This window comes from Oncorhynchus clarkii, chromosome 5 (assembly GCF_045791955.1).
Source record: "Oncorhynchus clarkii lewisi isolate Uvic-CL-2024 chromosome 5, UVic_Ocla_1.0, whole genome shotgun sequence".
In the NCBI taxonomy this organism is placed as follows: Eukaryota; Metazoa; Chordata; class Actinopteri; order Salmoniformes; family Salmonidae; genus Oncorhynchus; species Oncorhynchus clarkii.
This window is the reverse complement of record NC_092151.1, coordinates 56,633,141-56,655,824: the sequence shown is the minus strand read 5'-3', so window position 1 is coordinate 56,655,824 and position 22,684 is coordinate 56,633,141. Positions and strand designations below refer to the sequence as shown.

Genomic DNA, 22,684 nt, shown 5'->3' with positions numbered 1-22,684 from the left:
GGAAAATTAGAAATAAGAGGAGAGGGGGGGAGAGGGTGACCTGCACATCGGGCCAGGCTGTCTTCCCGTCCAGTAGGGCATCAAGAATAGGTCTCATGACAGACTCCTTCAGGTGTTCATTGCCACTGACGATGTAGCAGGAGGAGCGCAGGCGTCGGAAGAACTCCACGTCAATGGTGGTAGAGGCACAACCAGATGGGAGATAAGCCAGGTCCAAATAAACTGGTGCCCCTCCAGCTGCACTGGCCTTGCTGCCCACAGAACCTGTAGGACACAGAGCAGAGTTAGGCATAAAACACAATGTACACATATTGTACAAAAAATTAGGAACACATGCTCTTTCCATGACAGATTGACCAGGTGAAAGCTATGATCCCTTATTGAGGTCACTTGTTAAATCCACTTCAATCAGTGTAGACAAGAATGCTGTTCATTGACTACAGCTAGGCGTTCAACGCCATAGTACCATCCAAGCTCCTCATTAAGCTGGAGGCCCTGGGTCTCAACCCTGCACTGTGCAATCGGGTCCTGGACTTTGACGGGCTGCCACCCCAGGTGGGTAAGGTAGGAAACAACATCTCCACTTCGCTGACCCTCAACACTGGGGCCCCACAAGGGTGCGTGCTCAGCCCCCTCCTGTACTCCCTATTCACCTATGACTGCGTGGCCATGCACGCCTCCAACTCAATCATCAAGTTCGCAGACGACACAACAGTATTGGTCTTGATTACCAACATCGACGAGAAAGCCTACAGGGAGGTGGTGAGGGCATTCGGAGTGTGGTGTCAGGAAAACAACCTCAACAAAACAAAGGAGATGATTGTGGACTTTAGGAAACAGCAGAGGGAGCACCCCCCATCCACATCGAAGGGACAATAGTGGAGAAGGTGGAAAGTTCCTCGGCGTACACGTCAGACAAACTGAAATGGTCCACCCACAGACAGTTTGGTGAAGGCACAACAGCACCTCTTCAACCTCAGGAGGCTGAAGAAATTGGCTTGTCACCTAAATCCCTGACACAATTTTACAGATGCACAAATGAGAGCATCCTGTCAGGCTGTATCACAGCCTAGTACGGCAACTACACCGCCCTCAACCGCAAGGCTCTTCAGAGGGTGGTGCGGTCTGCACAATGCATCACCGGGGGGCAAACTATCTGCCCTCCAGGACACCTACAGCACCCAATGTCACAGGAAGGCCAAAAAGATCATCAAGGACAACAATCACTCACGCCACTGACTGTTCACCCCGCTACCATCCAGAAGGCGAGGTCAGTACAGGTGCATCAAAGCTGGGACAGAGAGACTGAAAAACAGCTTATATCTAAAGGCCATCACTGGCACATTAGAGGCTGCTGCCTACATAGATACTCACTAGTCACTTTAATAATGTGTACATATGAGATAAGTAATGTAAGATATGTATATACTGTATTTATACCATTTATTGCATCTTGCCTATGCTGCTCGGCCATTGCTTATCCATATATTTATACATTCTTATTCCATCCCTTGAGATTTGTGTGTATTAGGTAGTTGTTGGGGAATTGTTTGATTATTTGTTAGATATTACTGCACTGTCGGAACGAGAAGCACAAGCATTTTGCTACACTTGCATTAACATCTGCTAACCATGTGTATGTGATCAATAAAATTTGATTTGATGAAGGGGAGGAGACCGGTTAAAGAAGGATGTTTAAGCCTTGAGACATGGATTGTGGATGTGTGCAATTAAGAGGGTGAATAGGCAAAACAAAAGATGTAAGCGCCTTTGAATGGGGTATAGTACTAGGTGCCAGGAGCACCAGTTTGTGTCAAGAACTGCAACGCTGTTGGGTTTTTCACGCTCAACAGTTTCCTGTGTATCAACAATGGTCTACCGCCCAAAGGACATCCAACCAACTTGACAACTGTGGGAAGCATCGGAGACATCATGAGCCAGCATCCCTGTGGAACGCTTTCGACACCTTGTAGAGTCCATGCCCTGACGAATTGAGGCTGTTTGGAGGGCAGAAGGAGGGTGAGGGGTGCAACTCAATATGTGACCGACTGGCTTGATTGTCTTATGTTACAACATTTGTAATGGATAAAAGTACAAATCAGAGCTAGAAAATGGTATATCATACACTGCAGTTGAGGAACAATGGAAAAGTAATTCTGCATTGAAAGTTGCTAAACTTGTTACCTCACTTTTGAGAAAATGGCCCTTGAATGCTTTGGTACACCTACTGGAGAGCTCTTCTTTGTCTACACCCATTCAGCATGATTCACACCCTTAAAGCTTTAGCACCACCCATCTCCTTAAGGATTCACATGTGAGGCCATGTACTAAACAACCAAAGACTTCAAAACAATGCCTGGTTTATACTACGTGTGTGTTGGTAAATTTTATCTGGAGTGCCAGAGTGTTTTTTATATAACCTTTATTAAACTAGGCAAGTCAGTTAAGAACAAACTCTTATTTACAATGACGGCCTACAGTGGGAACAGTGGGTTAACTGCCTTGCTCAGGGGCAGAACAACAAGATTTTTACCTAGTCAGTTAGGGGTTTCGATCCAGCAACCTTTCAGTTACTGGCCCAATGCTCTAACCACTGGGCTACCTGCCAGGTTTAATGATATCTAGCTAACATTAGAATATAACTAGCAATTCAAATGGCTCTGCGATACGAATAATATTACTACACAGATCAAACACCTAATGTTAACTAGTGAGCCAGCCAATGGTTGCCCTTAGTTTGAAGATGTAATCCAGAGACAGGTGCTTTATACAACGGCCTTCTGTTCTCTTTTCGACAATGTCTGCATATTTGCAATCAAACGCCAGAATTTTCTCCATCTCCTTAGCTATTATACTCAAATTCCACTCATTTCAAAACTCGTCCTCCAGAAAGTGGAGAGCAACACTATGCAGTTCTACTATGTGATATTTTTCAAAAAAGACATGTTAAAAAGGATTACCTACACATACTGACCAGCTCATGTTATAGACAGAAGTGTACTACATCCGATGTACCAATCCGAACTCATCTCTCGGCATGTCCAGCCCACTCATTCTCCCAGTCAATCATTGCTAGCAGGAAGGTTGCTCATTTTTTCCGTGGCTAAACCAACTAGGTTCGTAATTTACCAATTTTATTCGTATTTAGGGCAGAAGAACGTTCACATGTTCTAGAAGGCATTTCTGCCAAAAAACGCATTTTGATTAACTTAATTGGGATAGGGGGCAGCATTTTCACTTTTGGATGAAAAGCGTGCCCAGAGTAAACTGCCTCCTACTCAGTCCCAGATGCTAATTTATGCATATTATTAGTAGTATTGGATAGAAAACTCTGAAGTTTCTAAAACTGTTTGAATGATGTCTGTGAGTATAACAGAACTCATATGGCAGGCAAAAACCTGAAAGAAAATCCAAACAGGAAGTGGGAAATCTGAGGTTTGAAGTTTTTCAACTCAGCCCCTATTGAAGATACAGTGGGATATTGGTTATGTTGCACTTCCTAAGACTTCCACTAGATGTCAACCGTCTTTAGAACGTTGATTGATTGCTTTTCTACAGACAATGGAATTCTCCGGTTGGAACATTATTGAACATTTATGATAAAAACATCCTAAAGATTGATTCTATACATCGTTTGATATGTTTCTACAACCAGTAATATAACTTTTTGGAATTTTCATCCGACCTTTCCGCTGGAAGTTGCACGCACATTTCGATTTGTTTACCAAACGCCCTAACACAAGGAGGTATATGGACATAAATTATGAACTTTATCGAACAAATCAAACATTAATTGTGGAACTGGGATTCCTGGGAGTGCATTCCGATGAAGATCATCAAAGTGAATATTTTATAATGCTATTTCTGACTAATGTTGACTGTGCAACATGACTGTGCAACATGGCGGTTTGGGCTCTGAGCTCCATACTCAGATTATTGCATGGTATGCTTTTTCAGTAAAGTTTTTTTAAAATCTGACACAGCGGTTGCATTAAGGAGAAGTTTATCTAAAGTTCCATGCATAAAACTTGTATTTTCATCCACATTTATAATGAGTATTTCTGTAAGTTGATGTGGCTCTCTGCAAAATCACCGCATGTTTTGGAACTACTGAACATAACACGCCAATGTAAAATGAGATTTTTGGATATAAATATGCACTTTATCGAACAAAACGTACATGTATTGTGTAATATGAAGTCCTATGAGTGTCATCTGATGAAGATCATCAAAGGTTAGTGATTAATTTAATCTCTATTTGTGCTTTTTGCGACTCCTCTCTTTGGCTGGAAAAATGGCTAGGTTTTTCTGTGACTTGGTGGTGACCTAACAATTGTTTGTGGAGCTTTTGCTGTAAAGCATTTTTGAAATCAGACACTGTGGCTGGATTAACAAGAATTGTATCTTGAAATTTGATTTATGAGATTTCTGTTGATTTGTATTTGGTGCCCTGCAATTTCATTGGCTGTTGCGAGGGGTTCCACTACGTTCCCAGACAGGTTAAAAAGTTTACATTCAAATGACTCTCCTGTGAAGTAGTGAAGCTCGACATACGCCTAGCTTCCTGAAAAGAGTCACATATCTGGAAGGTGTTCCTAATGCTTTGTAAATTGATTATAGAAATCAAGTAATAAAAGATTATCAAATGTCATCGTTCTAAGTGTAAAACACTGACTGTGCCTACCTGAAGAAGTTGACCTTGCAGTCCCAGGTCTGGAGCCATTAGTGATATTGCGGGATGAAGGCCTTGTGTCAAGACTTGAGGTGATTTTCAACGTACCAGTTGTGCTGCCAGTCTTGGTCTTGCTGTTCAGAGTCGTACTGGTGGCTGACGTTAACCTGTGTGTGACCCCAGCTGGTTTCTTGGTTTTTGTGGCACTGCTCTTTGAGGTCTTGCTTGGAGCATCAGCCTCAGGGTCAGCCATGCAGGCACCGGGCTGGGGCGGCAAGGGTGGCAGGTCCTTCATTGGGGCTGGGGGAGGGTCCTGAGAGGAATGTTGAGCTCCCCTGTTGGAGGAGTGAGAGCTGGGATGGTCGTGTGGATGGTGGGGTGGGAAACTCCCAGAATCCTCATCAGAGTCCATGTCTGCAGTGATGGAGGGGCAGTCTTCAGTCCCTGGGGGTATGTCTGAATCTGTGGCTGTGTTGAGGGACTCACTAGCAGATGTGGGTGGAGTCTCCTGACCTTGTGGCGAATGTCGATCACTATGAATGACGCTTTGTGGCTTAACTAGGTCCTGGGAGTGGTCGCTGTTTTCTGATAGTTCTCGCGGGCTACCTGTCGCTAGCCCCGGAGACAGATGCTGTTGTTGGTTCTCTGGGGATTTCGGGTGCTTGAATTCACAAGGTGAGACCAGGCAGAGGTCGACGTCATGGGGAACGTCAGGGAGAAGACCCTGAAATCCAGTAAGGCGTTCCTCTGAGCCGTCCCCTGGCGGACGCATGTTATGACATGTCCTCAAAGGTAAGGACATCCCCATTTTGGGGTCAGGATCAGCAAAATGCCCATTAGAGTAGGACCTGTCCATATGGTCTCCCTTGGGTGACTCATCAATAGATGGGAGCACCTGTTCAAAAGACACGGAAAGAGACTCATCAACTTCTGTTGAGTGTGGGGAACCGATTTCAGCAGGCATAGAGGTAATATTAGGGGAGACAGAGTCCGGCAGCATGAAGGGACTCAGTGTCAAAAGGCTTGATTGCTTCTCCTGGGACGATGTAGAGTTCTCTAGGTTCCCCTTCAAGGAGCCTACCTCAGAGTTCCTGCAAGAACCCATGACATGGCAGTCTTCAAACCCAAGGCTAGGCACCCTTCCCCCGAGACTACTGTCCTCACCAGAGCCCTGAGCATCCTCTTCAGGTGATTGGTGGAAAGGGGTATGCCCAGCGCTATTAGGGGCTGAGTCAGCAGGGGAGACCAACTCTAAAGTCTTCTCATCTGAGCTGGCACATGCATCTTGTCCATTTCGCAGGGCCCCATCAAGAAGTCTGTATTCAGTTGGTGTAATATCAAAGTTTACACTGCGGTCACTTTTAGGAGTTTTGGTAAGAGGTGAAGTGGTTCCCAGGGCCTTCTCTGGATTTGGGAGTGTCTCCATGCAGCGGAACTTTTCTGGACTTTCCAAGATGTCTCCCTTCTCTGCATTTTCTCTTGATCCATTCTCTGTTTCAGGTTGCGCCATTCCTTCATTGTTAGCTATAGTGCTCACTGCAACAGCAGTCTTTTTCTCTGACTCTCCATTTTCTGCTCTGAGCTTCTCGAATTCCGCTGTCATGTCTTCAGGCGTTGACATCTTAGAACGATCCGCATCTCCTTCAGAGGCTGAAGCTTTTTGATTCTCTGTCTTTTTACTCGTCTTTGACTTTCCCCCCTTGTTCAATGAGTCTTTCTTGGGGATTGCATCCTTCTTCAAAGTTCCATTCTTGCCTACGTTTTTTTTTGCTTCTGCGTTTCCTAATGAAGGTCCAGCTGTCACTTTTTTGACATCCTTGCTGACAGGTTTTGTTGGTTTCTTCTCATCTGGCTTGATTTCCTTCTTGATCTCTTTCTTTTGATCAGGTTTGACGTCTTTCTTTGGTTTTAGACCAAGAGGTTCTTTCTTAATTGGTTCTCTCTTTTTCTCCACATTCTCATCCTTTTTGGCAACACCTGCAGAGGCTTTCTCATCCCTCTTTTTGACTTCTTTTTTCTCATCCTTTAAAGGTTCCTTCTTTGTCATAAGCTTTTCAGGCTTTGGAAGTCTTTGTTTAGCATCCACATCCTTCAATTTCAACTTCTCATCCCCTTCCTTTTCTTTAGGAGCAATGTCACTTGGGCCTTTGGGCTTGGTCTTCACGTCTTGTTTCCTAAGGTCCCCACGTCCAAGTTTGTCCTTCAGCAAGGCACTGCTAGGTCTGGAGTCCTTGGGAAGGGACTTAAGGCTCTCCCGACTCTCTGCACGTTTTGGTTGTTTATCTGATTTGGATGCTTCAAGGTCCCTAAGGCTCACGGCGGGGTGTTTCAGGAATTCTAAATGCTTTACTTTGTCAAGTCCTTCAAGAATCTTGGCCTGCGGAGTACACCCAGGGAAGAGAACTCGAATGATCTTCTCATGAGTACTGGCAGGATGCCACACCAATAGAGCACAGATGGAGACAAGGCAAGGCAGGGGTATCTCTGAGCCTTTCATGTTAGATCCATTGCCGGGCCAGTTCTTCATCAAAGCCTCAAGCTCTTTACTGCCTTTGACTGGGTTAAGAACATACAGCTCTAGACGACCGACTCCCATCTTCTGGAAAAGTATAACAGGCTCAATGGTGGGTCCATTTGAGCGACTAACAGGCTCTGGATTGATTGTTAGCCTGTCAAGGTGCTGCAACGTGAGTGCCACCTGATCGCAGCTCCGCAGTTCTTTGGGATCACCCTCGAATGACTTCAATCTCTCTGGAGCATTAAGAAAAACTATGCCAATATCAGGAGAAATTAGATTTTTCATCCAGTCCTCATTGATCTGAGAGTCGGCAGATTGTTCATCCTCCAGTTCTACCACTTTCCTTTGGAGAAGACTGTTCACCCCTGGAAGATTGTCAGTACCGATGTGGGTGAGGAGCAGGCAGTCAACTCTGTCCAGATGTCTAACCAGTTTCCAGAAACAGGAGCGTGGATCGGACCCACCGTTGACCAGGATGTTGAAACCGTTAACAGCAAAGAAGGCAGAGTCTCCTCTCCCACCTGGAAATACGTAGCAGCAGGGGCGGGAGAGTTTGAGGAAGCCCACAGTACTGGGGGGCTCCAGCAGCTCAAAAGAAGACTGTGGCTCCAGGGACTCGGAGAGGTATTCTGTGAACTCCTGCAGACCTTCCATTTCAGGTAGCACTGATGGCAGGTTTGTTTTGATGTCAATGAAGTCTTGTAGGTTGTGTTTCTCCAACACTGAGTTCTTCCACACTCCAGTGTTAGGACAACTCAGTGTGAGGCTAGCTTTTTGTGTAGGGTCTGCCGAGCTCAATAACTCTCCAATCTATTCAAAAAGATAGAATGGTTTGATGTAAAATCACTTGACCAGCTTATTAATAATGCTTTGAATTTAGATTAAATCTGTAACTTAGAATATACACTGATTGTACAAAACATTAAGAACATTTGCTATTCCTATGACAAATGTCTGGTATACTCCGTGTATACAGTGCCTTGCGAAAGTATTCGGCCCCCTTGAACTTTGCGACCTTTTGCCACATTTCAGGCTTCAAACAAAGATATAAAACTATTTTTTTGTGAAGAATCAACAACAAGTGGGACACAATCATGAAGTGGAACGACATTTATTGGATATTTCAAACTTTTTTAACAAATCAAAAACGGAAAAAAATTATTCAGCCCCCTTAAGTTAATAATTTGTAGCGCCACCTTTTTCTGCGATTACAGCTGTAAGTCGCTTGGGGTATGTCTCTATCAGTTTTGCACATCGAGAGACTGACATTTTTTCCCATTCCTCCTTGCAAAACAGCTCGAGCTCAGTGAGGTTGGATGGAGAGCATTTGTGAACAGCAGTTTTCAGTTCTTTCCACAGATTCTCGATTGGATTCAGGTCTGGACTTTGACTTTGCCATTCTAACACCTGGATATGTTTATTTTTGAACCATTCCATTGTATTCCATTGTTGCTTTATGTTTTGGATCATTGTCTTGTTGGAAGACAAATCTCCGTCCCAGTCTCAGGTCTTTTGCAGACTCCATCAGGTTTTCTTCCAGAATGGTCCTGTATTTTGCTCCATCCATCTTCCCATCAATTTTAACCATCTTCATTTCAATATTATCGCTTGCACAGTGCTCCTTGTGATGTTTAAAGCTTGGGAAATCTTTTTGTATCCAAATCCGGCTTTAAACTTCTTCACAACAGTATCTCGGACCTGCCTGGTGTGTTCCTTGTTCTTCATGATGCTCTCTGCGCTTTTAACAGACCTCTGAGACTAACACAGTGCAGGTGCATTTATACGGAGACTTGATTACACACAGGTGGATTGTATTTATCATCATTAGTCATTTAGGTCAACATTGGATCATTCAGAGATCCTCACTGAACTTCTGGAGAGTTTGCTGCACTGAAAGTAAAGGGGCTGAATAATTTTGCACGCCCAGTTTTTCAGTTTTTGATTTGTTAAAAAAGTTTGAAATATCCAATAAATGTTGTTCCACTTCATGATTGTGTCCCAGTTGTTGATTCTTCACAAAAAAATACAGTTTTATATCTTTATGTTTGAAGCCTGAAATGTGGCAAAAGGTCGCAAAGTTCAAGGGGGCCGAATACTTTCGCAAGGCACTGTATTACAGTAAAATAACTCACCTCTTCATCAGCAAATATCTGAATGAAGTCACTGAGAGAGAAACATCCTGTTTGTAAGACCAGGTCTCCTGCCTCTTCGACACATTGTCCAGCAAGAACCAACAACTTGTGGCGAGACACGTCAGATATAAGCCGGCGCACCTAGGGAAATGGAAGGAAAAGTAGTCATGAAATTAAGCTCCATTTAGTAGCCTATACAATTCCAAATAGGGCAATAGTTTAGATTGTATTTAGTGTCACTGAAAATACAGATAAACAAGGCCCCTCATTCAAGTTTTTTTTTACGTTTACAGTCTATAATATGATAAAAAAAAAGGGAACATGGCAAGACAAACCGATCTTCATCTTGATCCAAATTACATGCATACTAGCCAGATCGGATATTTAAAAAAAGGCTGGTACACAATTTGTTTTGGTGCCTTAGGCCACAATCAACCCAGATACTGATTTCAATGTATAGCCTACATACAATGTTATTAAGTGATCAATAAAAAAGGATCACGTGTTTTAACATTTTCATGATAAAAAAGGCAGCCCCTCAAACTCCATGGCAATATTCTATTGTTACAAAACTTCTCAAATTCCTCACCCCCCCCCTCCATCCTTTCCCAGAGAAAGTATTTCAGGAATTACTGTTCACATACTCTTTACAGTACTAAACATACTGCAAACGTTGTTCAGCCATGACATTGAAATAATTCCCAAATTTACCCGCAGATATGCTCATACAGAATGAGAACGCAAGAGGTTATTTCCCCTAATATTGAATGCATTCTGAAATATCGGTGAATTAAGCATCACAAGCATTAGCTGACAAGCACAGGCTGAATGAAGTAGATTGTTAGTTCAAGTGAGGCAGGTTATATTTCATTACAGCAACGACAGGATAGGATTTCCAGTATGAAATGAGCACCAGATGGCAGGGCAAAGAACCGTGTAATGTGATGGCAGTGTGTACTGCAGGTGTCATTTGAGCAATTGGATCCTTTCCATCTCAGGACAAAGCAATTGTTATGCAAAGCAGAGCATACCTTAGTAAATATCCTATTGTCATTCTGAACATAGTTTATTTTCCAGTATTTTAAAATGAATTTGGACTACACAAAATATACCTTGAAACCGAAATAAGACTTCAACACCGAGGTCTGACATTCAACAGTGAGAGATGTAGCCTAATTAAGTCTCACCTCTGAGCAGACCAACTCATGGGATGGGTTCCCCACCACCTTGGTGTCTAGAACGTCTCCACTGTGCTGCAGTGTCCTCTGGCCTATAGGGAAGGAGGGAGAAAGTGGTCAGACACCTGAGAGTGAGGGAAAAGGCTCCAGGGAGGTAGGGGTTAAAACAGAACCTAGCCTGTTCCTTTAGACCTGACAAAAACAAGGGGTACTGGGCAATAGTCTATGCTATATGTGGATAGTTTGGGAATAACAGATCCTGCATCCACCAAAAAGGTTAAAAAGGTTGGGAAAATCAGATGTCAAATATTTTACAGAAAACCGATTAGCAGATGTAGATCACTTCAGCTCAATCAATCAATCAAATCAAATGTATTTATAAAGCCTTTAATCTCTAGTGTAGTCTGTTAGTCTTGACCAGCTCACAGTTAGTCTTGACCACAGCAAGAGAAAGATCCGTGTCAGCATCAGAAACAACCAGTCTATAGAATTGAATGCCTCTGTAAAGCGAGAGAAACAATGCTGCTCCAGGGCTTGATTTGAACTTTTTTAGACACTCATCACCATTTTTCACCATTGAATGATGCAAGGAACCACCTTACAAAACACAACTCATTACCATATTTTTTACCATACAGAATCAGACAATGTAGGCTACACTCTGCCTATTGGCTTCTTTGCATATTCAAGCCTGTCTCAAAATACTACACCCTTTAAGGCTCTCCTGGAGGATGGTTGGCCACCATTGGTTGCCTATAAAATATTGCAACATTACATTTACAACCAAATCTTTATAAAATAATTCCCTATAAAAAATAATCAATGAGACTGATGCAACAGATCAGACGATTTAGCTAAAAATTCTAACGTTTTATTTTGTCATATTATAAAGTTCAACAATGCACGAATTAATGTGCCAAAATGCATTTAGTGGCAAAACACTGTTCTCAAAACCGCACAACATGCACAAGCGTTTATTTTTTGTATATGTGTTTAACCTTCACTTAACTAGGCAAATCAGTTAATTAAAACCTCTACAGGATCGATGGGGCCCCCGCGGGACGGTTAAGCTAACGTTGGCTAATGTGATCAGCATGAGGTTGTAAGTAACAAGAACATTTCCCAGGACACAGACCTATCTGATATTGGCAGAAGGCTTAAAGTATTGTTAATCTAACTGCACTGTCCAATTTACAGTAGCTATTACAGTGAAATAATACCATGCCATTGTTTGAGGACTGAGAGTGCACAGTTATGAACTTGAAAATGTATTAATAAACCAATTAGGCACATTTGGGCAGTCTTGATACAAAAGTTTGAACAGAAATGCAATGGTTCATTGGATCAGTCTAAAACTTTGCACATACACTGCCATCTAGTGGCCAAAATCTAAATTGTGCCTGAGCCGGCATAATACATTATGCCCTTTCTCTTGCATTTCAAAGATGGCACAAAAAAAATGCATGTTTTTTTTCTTTGTAACATCTTTTACCAGATCTAATGTGATATATTCTCCTACATTCATTTAACAGTTCTACAAACTTCAAAGTGTTTCCTTTCAAATGTTATCAAGAATACACATATCCTAGCTTCAGGTCATGAGTTACAGGCAGTTAGATTTGGGTATTATATAGTCATTTTAGGCGAAAAATTGGGGGGGAAGGGGGCGGCTCTATGAACAAATTCTTATTTACAATGACGGACTATCCCCGGCCAAACCCGGACGACACTGGGCCAATTGTGTGCCGCCCTATGGGACTCACGGCCGGATGTGATATAGCCTGGGTTTCACTTGACAGAGATTAAAATATATCTGTTAGAAATTAAGAAAGCGGGGAGATCTAAAGATGCATCAACTAGCATGGGTTACTAATATGACTAGGATTATGCCTTTGGGTGATGGACAATAAAACAATGAATAAAAAAAATGAAAACCAATATAACATGAGAAAATATGCAATTGAAACCAGCATTTAAGTGCTAATAAAATACATTCAACACTCGTATTTTGGCTTGGATAGGTTACTTTGAAACAGGGTAAGACATGCTTCATAAGACATAAATCGTACAGGGTTTAAACAACTACGTTTATGGTTAAATAGTTTCAAAATGCTGACCGCCTCCGCTCAGATTCAAGGTGGGTGATGTGCGGTGAGCAACAGGCACTGTCCTTCACTCTCAGGTCTTGTGATCATTTGAATGAACCGTCCCTCGAGCACGTCGACAGAATAAAGCCTTTAGACCTTAATGGTAATTATCCTTCATTATATTTGTCAAACATGACTGGCATTTAGCCCATATTTATGTAATAAAAAACTCAGTTTGTCTCCATTTTCTGGCGCCTCATGTTTGGACAATATGCATATCTACTACACTGACATGTAGGCTTTTTTATTTATGTACATAAAAAAATATATTTGAATATTATTCCAATGTTGGCCTCTCTGATCCAATTCTGGTCAGAATAATGATTTTATATATTTTTTCACTTGTCCATTAACATGTCCAACTTGAATCTATATTCTTCTTGTCCAACAATTGTTTTTGTTTTTTACTTTTCCCGGACAAGATGACAACAGTGAATGTCGACCCCTGTGCACAGTTTGAGGCACAGAGCTTTGCATAGCACAAAGATAAACCCTGGGCTTGCAGTGTGACTAACTTTTAGTGCAGGTCTGAAGAGAGAATAGGTTCAAAACAAGGCAAGGCACTGAAACCAGACAGGGCTGAAGCAAAAACCAAAACATGACTTACCAGATGTTAGAATGTTCTCGGTAAAAGAAAATACATATATACAATAATGCTATAAAACTCAAGAGAAACAAAAAAAGGCAACACTTTTTATATAATATTTTTTGTTTTAGTCTATATTTGTTTAGAATACTAGTTATAAGCAGGGTTCAAAAGCTGCAATGCCATGCCGAGGCTATCTAGGCTGAATAAACAACCTGTGAGTCAAAATCCTACTGCATCACATGACAGAATACAGTGGCATTCACTCATGTGCTGCACCCAACAGCATCCCCATTTAACCTACAATTTTCCACACCGAATCCCAATCATTATTAGGGGGTGGGCGTGGGGACTGTTTTGTGCCTGGGGTAGTGGAGCTACATGATCTAAAAAGGTGAAATAATCATGGAAGGCCAGCAGAAATCAAGAACTGTGTGTTTATTTATGGGTTCTATAGGTAACACACTGTATGGCTAAAAAGTCTGTGGGAGCGAGAGAAAGGACTGCCAGTGAGATAGTTCTGCTTTGAGTTTTTCCCCTTCTAACCGTATGAACATTTACACTGCAAAAGTTCCGTCATTTACTACACTGTGTCTGCTACATGAACAACAGCTCAAATGCACATTAACCAAAAGCTCAGTAGATCCAAAAGTGAGTGGACAGTTACCCAAGAAACCCAGCACAGGTCAGGTTGTTGGTGTGGATGGTCCAGCCAGCCAAGAATGGAGATTTAGAAAGTAATTGTTGCTTGCTGTCGTCACACGTGCTAGCAGGTATTGAACCTCTTATTGAATTACCACCCCGTTAGGGAAGTAACTATGGTATATTAGAACATGGAGATCATAGTGCTCAGTCACTCAATTATCTAGTGAACCAATCATTGACCACTGTCTGGTAACCCCCCCCCCCCCCCCCCCGAGTACTGTACATGATTGCGTCCTTATATGAAGATAAGTTGGTCATTGGTTATCGCCAGTCCCCTGAACATCACTGAAGTGCACAGAAGGTAGTTGTGGACAGCATTGAGAAACCAATGTCATTGGCGTATCAACTTCCCACCCTTGTCATTACCCTCGTCAACCCTATTTGCTGTGCTGAAAGAAGAGGAACCATTATTTCCAGTCACTAGAACGTGTAAAAAAAAAAGAAAAAAGAGATGTGCTCAAAGAGGGCCTCGGCTCCAACCTTGACCCTGGTGTAGAGACGAAACCCAACACGAGAAAGCACTTCCTTCCTGTCAGCTAGTCGAGCTACGGCGTTGCTATGGCAACAGCTGCAGAGGCTATACACAGCCAGAGAACACAATAGCACAAGGAAGCAAAGAATTAAGTTGACACAAATTATCTTAATTCTATTTTGAAATGATTCAACAAGGCCCATGACCAGATCGTGTATATAATGGTCCATCAGTGTGAATCTCACAGAGAACAGATATTAGTTGAATCCATGAATAACTAGAATTATTCAAACAAAAGGCTTCATGACTACCAAGATCAGGACTACCACAGTCCTTTTCTCCATATGTGCTTCGTGTCTGGTTGAGCCCTGTCCTATCAGAGAAGTGCCCCCTGCAGGGAGAAACTTGAGCGGCACAAAGGCCAGCATCCGACTCCCCACCATGTGAGACTGAGACATTGTGCAAATGAAAACCAGCTAAACTGGACTTAAGGATTACCCTACAACAAAATCCACGCTCCGTTCCCCTGCCCTCTTTGACGTCTCATCTTTGATGGCTCTGGGAGTTGGCGCCATTTGCCCCTTGGGGCAGATCTTTCTACTGTCAGGTTCTTAATGTACATACACACATTGCAATGTATCATTCTGTGCGGCTGGAAAAGACAAATCTGAAAGCAGCCTGAAATATTCACAGCGATATGGCTGAAAGGAAACAGAGCTGGATGGTTCCAGTTTCTGCCTTTATTCTTCAACTGGATGCGTCAGACCGCAAAGCAAAAGGTAGAACAGATTTGAAATCAGGATTTTGAAAGAGGAATATCTTTAAGATTCTGCCATATTTCTCCTCTGGCTTCTTTCTGAGGTGAATTGTCATTAAGGTTTGCCATTTGCAGGTCTATCCAAACACACACGGACCACGGCAGGGTAGCCTAGTGGTTGGAGCGTTGGACTAGTAACCGGAAGGTTGCAAGTTCAAATCCCCGAGCTGACAAGGTACAAATCTGCCGTTCTGCCCCTGAACCCACTGTTCCTAGGCAGTCATTGAAAATAAGAATTTGTTCTTAACTGACTTGCATAGTTAAATAAAGGTTAAAAAAAAAAAAAAAAAAAAAAAAAAAACACGGACCACCCCCTCATCCCATGTGTCTGCAGTGCACGCTCCCTGGATAGAGGGTTTTAATCTGAGCTGTAAATCGCAGAAGGTAAACAGGGCAGCCAGTAAACCCCCCCCAGCTCCAGACCGCAAACATTTAGTTGAACTTTGTGACCCTTTGACTTGGCTGTGCGAATTAAATACATTTTTGGTCGCACTGGTGCAATCTGCACATTCTACATGGTCATCTCAATCAAAATGTCTTTTTTTTTTAAGATGAATAAAACCACCCTTACAAAAAATGATTGCAGTTTTGAAACTGCAGTAAAAGTACAGTAACAGCAGTCGACTGTGTGTGACGCTGTAATTGTATATTTTTTATTTAAATTGAACCTTTAACTAGGCAAGTCAGTCACAAATTCTTATTTACAATGATGGCCTACCGGGGAACAGTGGGTTAACTGCCTTGTTCAGGGGCAGACGACAGATTTTTACCTTGTCAGCTCGGGGACTTTATCCATCAACCTTTCGGTTACTGGCCCAACGCTCTAACCACAAGGCTACCTAACTGAAGTGTACTGCAGTAAAAATAAGAAATTACTGCAGTAAAAAAAAAAGAAGTGTTATTTTGGACGCAAAATTTGCAGCATACTGCAGTTACAGTGGGGCAAAAAAGTATTTAGTCAGCCACCAATTGTGCAAGTTCTCCCACTAAAAAAGATGAGGCCTGTAATTATCATAGGTACACTTCAACTATGACAGACAAAATGAGAAAATAAAATCCAGAAAATCACATTGTAGGATTTTTTATGAATTTATTTGCAAATTATGGTGGAAAATAAGTATTTGGTCAATAACAAAAGTTTCTCAATACGTTGTTATATACCCTTTGTTGGCAATGACAGAGGTCAAATGTTTTCTGTAAGTCTTCACAAGGTTTTCACACACTGTTGCTGGTATTTTGGCCCATTCCTCCATGCAGATCTCCTCTAGAGCAGTGATGTTTTGGGGCTGTTGCTGGGCAACACAGACTTTCAACTCCCTCCAAAGATGTTCTATGGGGTTGAGATCTGGAGACTGGCTAGGCCACTCCAGGACCTTGAAATGCTTCTTACGAAGCCACTCCTTCGTTGCCCGGGCGGTGTGTTTGGGATCATTGTCATGCTGAAAGACCCAGCCACGTTTCATCTTCAATGCCATTGCTGATGGAAGGAGGTTTTCACTCAAAATTTCACGAAACATGGCCCCATTCATTCTTTCCTTTACACTGATCTGTCGTCCTGTTCCCTTTGCAGAAAAACAGCCTCAAAGCATGATGTTTCCACCCCCATGCTTCACAGTAGGTATGGTGTTCATTGGATGCAACTCAGCATTATTTGTCCTCCAAACACGACGAGTTGAGCTTTTACCAAAAAGTTATATTTTGGTTTCATCTGACATTCTCCCAATCTTCTTCTGGATCATCCAAATGCTCTCTAGCAAACTTCAGACGGGCCTGGACATGTACTGGCTTAAGCAGGGGGACACGTCTGGCACTGCAGGATTTGAGTCCCTGGCGGCGTAGTGTGTTACTGATGGTAGGCTTTGTTACTTTGGTCCCAGCTCTCTGCAGGCCATTCACTAGGTCCCCCCGTGTGGTTCTGGGATTTTTGCTCACCGTTCTTGTGATCATTTTGACCCCACAGGGTGAGATCTTGCGTGGAGCCCCAGATCGAGGGAGATTATCAGTGGTCTTGTATGTCTTCCATTTCCTAATAATTGCTCCCACAGTTGATTTCTTCAAACCAAGCTGCTTACCTATTGCAGATTCAGTCTTCCCAGCCTGGTGCAGGTCTACAATTTTGTTTCTGGTGTTCTTTGACAGCTCTTTGGTCTTGGCCATAGTGGAGTTTGGAGTGTGACTGTTTGAGGTTGTGGACAGGTGTCTTTTATACTGATAACAAGTTCAAACAGGTGCCATTAATACAGGTAACGAGTGGAGGACAGAGGAGCCTCTTAAATAAGAAGTTACAGGTCTGTGAGAGCCAAAAATCTTGCTTGTTTGTAGGTGACCAAATACTTATTTTCCACCATAATTTGCAAATAAACTCATTAAAAATCCTACAATGTGATTTTCTGGATTTTTTTTCTCATTTTATCTGTCATAGCGTACCTATGATGAAAATTACAGGCCTCATCTTTTTAAGTGGTAGAACTTGCACAATTGGTGGCTGATTAAATACTTTTTTGCCCCACTGTACAAGGGGTACCGGTACAGGGTCAATGTACAGAGGCCCCGATTAGTCGAGGTAATTGTACAGTGGCAAGAAAAAGTATTTGAACCCTTTGGAATTACCTGATTTCTGCATAAAACGTGATCTTCATCTAAGTCACAACAATAGACATTCACAGTGTAGGTTGGAAAAAGTATGTGAACCCCTAGGCTAATGACTTCTCCAAAAGCTAATTGGAGTCAGAAGCCAGCTAACCTGGAGTCCCATCAATGAGCTGCCTTGCCCTATAAAAAAATATAAAAATCAATTTTGAGTTTGCGATTCACAATGTGAACCACGCCTCGAACAAAAGAGATCAGAAGACCTAAGATTACGCATTTTTGGCTTGCATAAAGCTGGAAAGAGTTACAAAAGTATCTCTAAAAGCCTCGATGTTAATCAGTCCAGTAAGGCAAATTGTCTATAAATGGAGAAAGTTCATTAAGACCTTTAGACAGGTCATCATTCACAAGGCCGTAGGGCCAGATGGATTACCAGGACGTGTACTGCGAGCATGCTCTGACCAACTGGCAAGCGTCTTCACTGACATTTTCAACCTCTCCCTGTCCAAGTCTGTAATACCAACATGTTTTAAGCAGACCACCATGGAACATGTTAGTTTGTTGGTGATGTGGACACCAAGAAACTTGAAGCTCTCAACCTGCTCCGTCGATGAGAATGGGGGCATGCTCAGTCCCCTTTTTCCAGTAGTCCACAATCATCTCCTTTGTCTTGATCACGTTGAGGGAGAGGTTGTCCTTGCACCACACGGTCAGGTCTCTGACCCTCTCCCTATAAGCTGTCTCGTCGTTGTCGGTGATCAGGTCTGCCACGGTTGTGTCATTGGTAAACTTAAATGATGGTGTTGGAGTTGTGCCTGGCCGTGCAGTCATGAATGAACAGGGAGTACAGGAGGGGACTGAGGACGCACCCCTGAGGGGCCCCCGTGTTGAGGATCAGCGTGGCGGATGTGTTGTTACATACCCTTACCACCTGGGGGCGGCCCGTCAGGAAGTCCAGGATCCAGTTGCAGAGAAAGGTGTTTAGTCTCAAGGTGCTTAGCGATGAGCTTTGAGGGCACTATGGTGTTGAACGTTGAGCTGTAGTCAATCGACAGCATTCTCACATAGGTGATCCTTTTGTCCAGGTGGGAAAGGGCAGTATGGAGTGCAATAGAGATGGCATCATCTGTGGATCTGTCTAGGGTTTCTGGGATAATGGTGTTGATGTGAGCCATGACCAGCCAATTATAAGCACTTCATGGCTACAGACGTGAGTGCTATGGGTCGGTAGTCATTTAGGCAGGTTATGTTGGTGTTCTTGGGCAGAGGGACTATGGTGGTCTGCTTGAAATATGTTGGTATTACAGACTCAGGGAAAGGTTGAAAATGTCAGTGAAGACACTTGCCAGTTGGTCAGCACATGCTTGGAGTACACATCATGGTAATCTGTCTGGCCCTGTGGCCTTGTGAATGCTGACCTGTTTAAAGGTCTTACATCGGCTGCAGAGAGCGTGGTCATCCGGAACAGCTGATGCTCTCATGCATGTTTCAGTGTTACTTGCCTCAAAGGAGCATAGAAGTAATTTAGCCCATCATTGCTTATTAGTAAATAAATAGGTCTGTAAAAAAGACGAATTAAAATAATATTTAATTATTCAATAAGGTTATTCTGGCTCGGAGTCCTATAATGCGCTAATGTTCTGTCAAATGGATAATGTGCCAATCCTCTCCAAAATGGCATGGTACAATTTGGAATCTGATAAATAGGCTATGGACATGTTGCGTGTATTTACTTATATTTTAATGATGGTCAATTTCATCTTCATACGATTGCATAACTGTCTCTCTCCCCTTCATACTTTCCTTGTCAATTCACCAAGGTAGGCCTAGGTTTCTTTATACGTTTTAAGGAAAGGAGAAATATTTGCTTGTGTCTGACATGTCAATCAAATACACATTGGTGTATTTGATTGACAGGTCCTTTTATGGTGGTGTATGAGTTCGCTGATTCTAAAGTAGCTTGTCTGGACGCATCTCTTTAATAAGAATCAAATGCTCCTGTCATGATTTAACCTTTTAAAAGGCCTATTTTCAGTAAAGACCCTTGCTCTTGTTTATGATGCTGTTCACACCAACTGCAAAATATCATCCTGTCACTATCCGTCAATTATTTATCCGGAGCGGTTTAGATTTTTTAAATCTTTTTTTTAACGTGAAAATAAGCTGTTGACCAATATAAATTGTTATCTGGGACACTGCCACAGAGGTCAATTAATTAATTTCTCTGCCTGTTTTTTTACATTTGCAAAGCATCAGTGCAGAAAGATGTAAATTTAGCCAATGTGATCACATCACACCAGAGTTAGTTACATGTCACTCTCATCAAACTTCCCCACCAGTTTATTGCCAACACTGTAGCCTATTTTATAGCTATTCAGCAAGCAAGAAGTTCAAATCGATGTTTCTCTCCTCGAATAGGCCTCTGTCAGTTTTTTGAATTGCTCAAAAAAAGTTTCAAACTACATTGCGGTTCATATACAGTGCAATCAGAAAGTATTCCGTCCCCTTGACTTTTTCCACATTTTGTTAGATTACAGCCTTATTCTAAAAAAAATATTTTTTCCCCTCAATCTACATACAATACCCCATAATGACAAAGCTAATACAGGTTTTTTGAAAATGTTGCTAATTTATTCAATTAAACTGAAATATTACATCTACCCTTTCTCAGTACTTTGTTGAAGAATCTCCACAGAGGAACTCTTAGCTCTGTCAGAGTGACCATCGGGTTCTTGGTCACCTCCCTGACCAAGGCCCTTCTCACCCGATTGCTCAGTTTGGCAGGGCGGCCAGCTATTTGGTGCTTCCAAACTTCTTCCATTTAAGAATGATGGAAGCCACTGTGTTCTTGGGGACCTGCGGAGGTATACAGACAATTCCTTCGACCTCATTGTATGGGTTTTGCTCTGACATGCACTGTCAGCTGTGGGACCTTATATAGACAGGTGTGTGCCTTTCCAAATCAATTGAATTTACCACAGGTGGACTCCAATCAAGTTGTAGAAATATCTCAAGGATGATCAATGGAAACAGGATGCAACGGAGCTCAATTTTGAGTCTAATAGTAAAGCGTCTGAATAATTATGTAAATAAGGAATCTGTTTTACATTTTTAATAAATTTGCAAAATATCTAAAAACCTGCTTTCGCATTTGTCATTATGGGGTATTGTGCAGATTGCTGAGGATTATTTTTAAAATCCATTTTAGAATAAGGCTGTAACGTTGCAAAATGTGCAAAAAGTCAAGGGGTCTGAATACTTTCTGAATGCACTGTGTATTGGCTTCTCATTCAAACTAGAGAGAGGGGAGAAGAGATAGGCCAGCGGAGTTGCCAGGTGCCGGCTTTGTGTTTGTTCTCTTGTTAAATGGAGTGCGACTGAATGAAACATAGCCAAACGCCTTTCATGAGTCCTCATATAGGATACATAAGCTTATATCTTAATATTTTCAGCAGCATATACGTTTTCCAGTAGTATATAATCTCTCTCATTACTGTGTCCTCTAGCCACTGAACAACATATTGCCACAGAGAATGACGTTCAGCAGCATTAGTGACGTTTTGCGAATTGTTTGATAAAGTCTGGGGGGGGGGGGGGGGGGGGGTTGTTGTTGCAGAACACACATTTATTTATAAACATTATATAAACATTCAGCATCTGACAAGAGTGCATGAAAACAAACTATTTGATATAATGTGCTCTGATTTTATGATCCAACAAAGAAATTGCACATATTTTAAGGGATATTTGAAAACACAATGGTCAAATCAGTGTTGATTTCCATGACACCTATTAGACTACACAATCAAACCAAAACAAGTGTCTAATTCACAACTCAATTTCATCATAGAAAGCTATTATTCAAAGCCAATTTAAACAAGTTGAATTGTCTGCTTTCACCAAAGCAATCGGATTTAAAAAGGTGCACTATGCAGAAATCACTCCGACATTTCCTGGTTGCTAAAATGTTTACTGTTTCGGTTAATATGACAAAACAAGCAAATATAGTGTAGAGAATAATTGTACCATCTGAACTGCTGTGAAATAGCTCTTCCATAACCAAAAATATTGTATTTTCAGCTGTTTGAAGCTGGTGTACAAAACCGAAAGTGAAAGACGCAAAAACAAAACGTAAGAATGGGAAGCATAGAAATAGTGCACTTATAACATCTCTACTACCGCTTCTTTGACTTGCTTGCAATGACAGATCTATAACTCACATTTCTATCTGAATTTGGTCAGGTGGCCCAGAAAGTTACATATTGCAGCATATTGCAGCTTTCATCACAAAGAATCCAGAGCGGACTGCTTGAAGGACATTAGTAGTAGTCTTAATCTTGCTAAAAGAAAAAGGTCAAATTCATTTAACAGGGAGAATATATACAATAAAATACTGGGCTTCAGACTGGATTATCCATGAGAACTGACTCAAATAAGGACATTTTTGGCACTGTCCTCGGAGTTCATACGAAGGGAATTGGATGTGTACTACCAAACAGTTGCATTCACAGTATGTATATGCAATGTGGCAGTAGTACATACCAATACATCCTAAGTCATGAAAGGATTTACAGTAATAACCACTTAATGAACATGACAAATTAAATAATAAAAGCAGCTCTGATAAAAAACAAAATCCCATTGAAAACACAGGTAACTGCCCAAATAAAGGAAACTCCAACATAGTGTCTTAATAGGGTGTTGTGGCACCACGAGCCACCAGCTTCAAAGCACCGTGGCATGAATTTGACAAGTGTCTGGAACTCCGTTGGAGGGATGCGACACCATTCTTCCACAAGCAATTCCATCATTGGGTGTTTTGTTGATGGTGGTGGAAAACGCTGTCCCAGATGCCGCTCAAGAATCTC

At 42.1% G+C, this 22,684-nt stretch overlaps 1 protein-coding gene across 1 annotated transcript in view; it reads right to left on the bottom strand.

Moving 5' to 3' along the window:
* Nucleotides 1-22,684, bottom strand: part of LOC139409050 (microtubule-associated protein 1S-like) — a 45,272-nt gene that overhangs the window by 1,436 nt on the left and 21,152 nt on the right. Inside the window, exons 3-6 of the mRNA XM_071153709.1 lie at nucleotides 10,510-10,592; nucleotides 9,323-9,463; nucleotides 4,685-8,000; nucleotides 41-264 (exon numbers count right to left, since the gene is read on the bottom strand). Coding sequence (XP_071009810.1) covers nucleotides 41-264; nucleotides 4,685-8,000; nucleotides 9,323-9,463; nucleotides 10,510-10,592 — 3,764 coding nt within the window. The remainder of the gene's footprint in view (nucleotides 1-40; nucleotides 265-4,684; nucleotides 8,001-9,322; nucleotides 9,464-10,509; nucleotides 10,593-22,684) is intronic.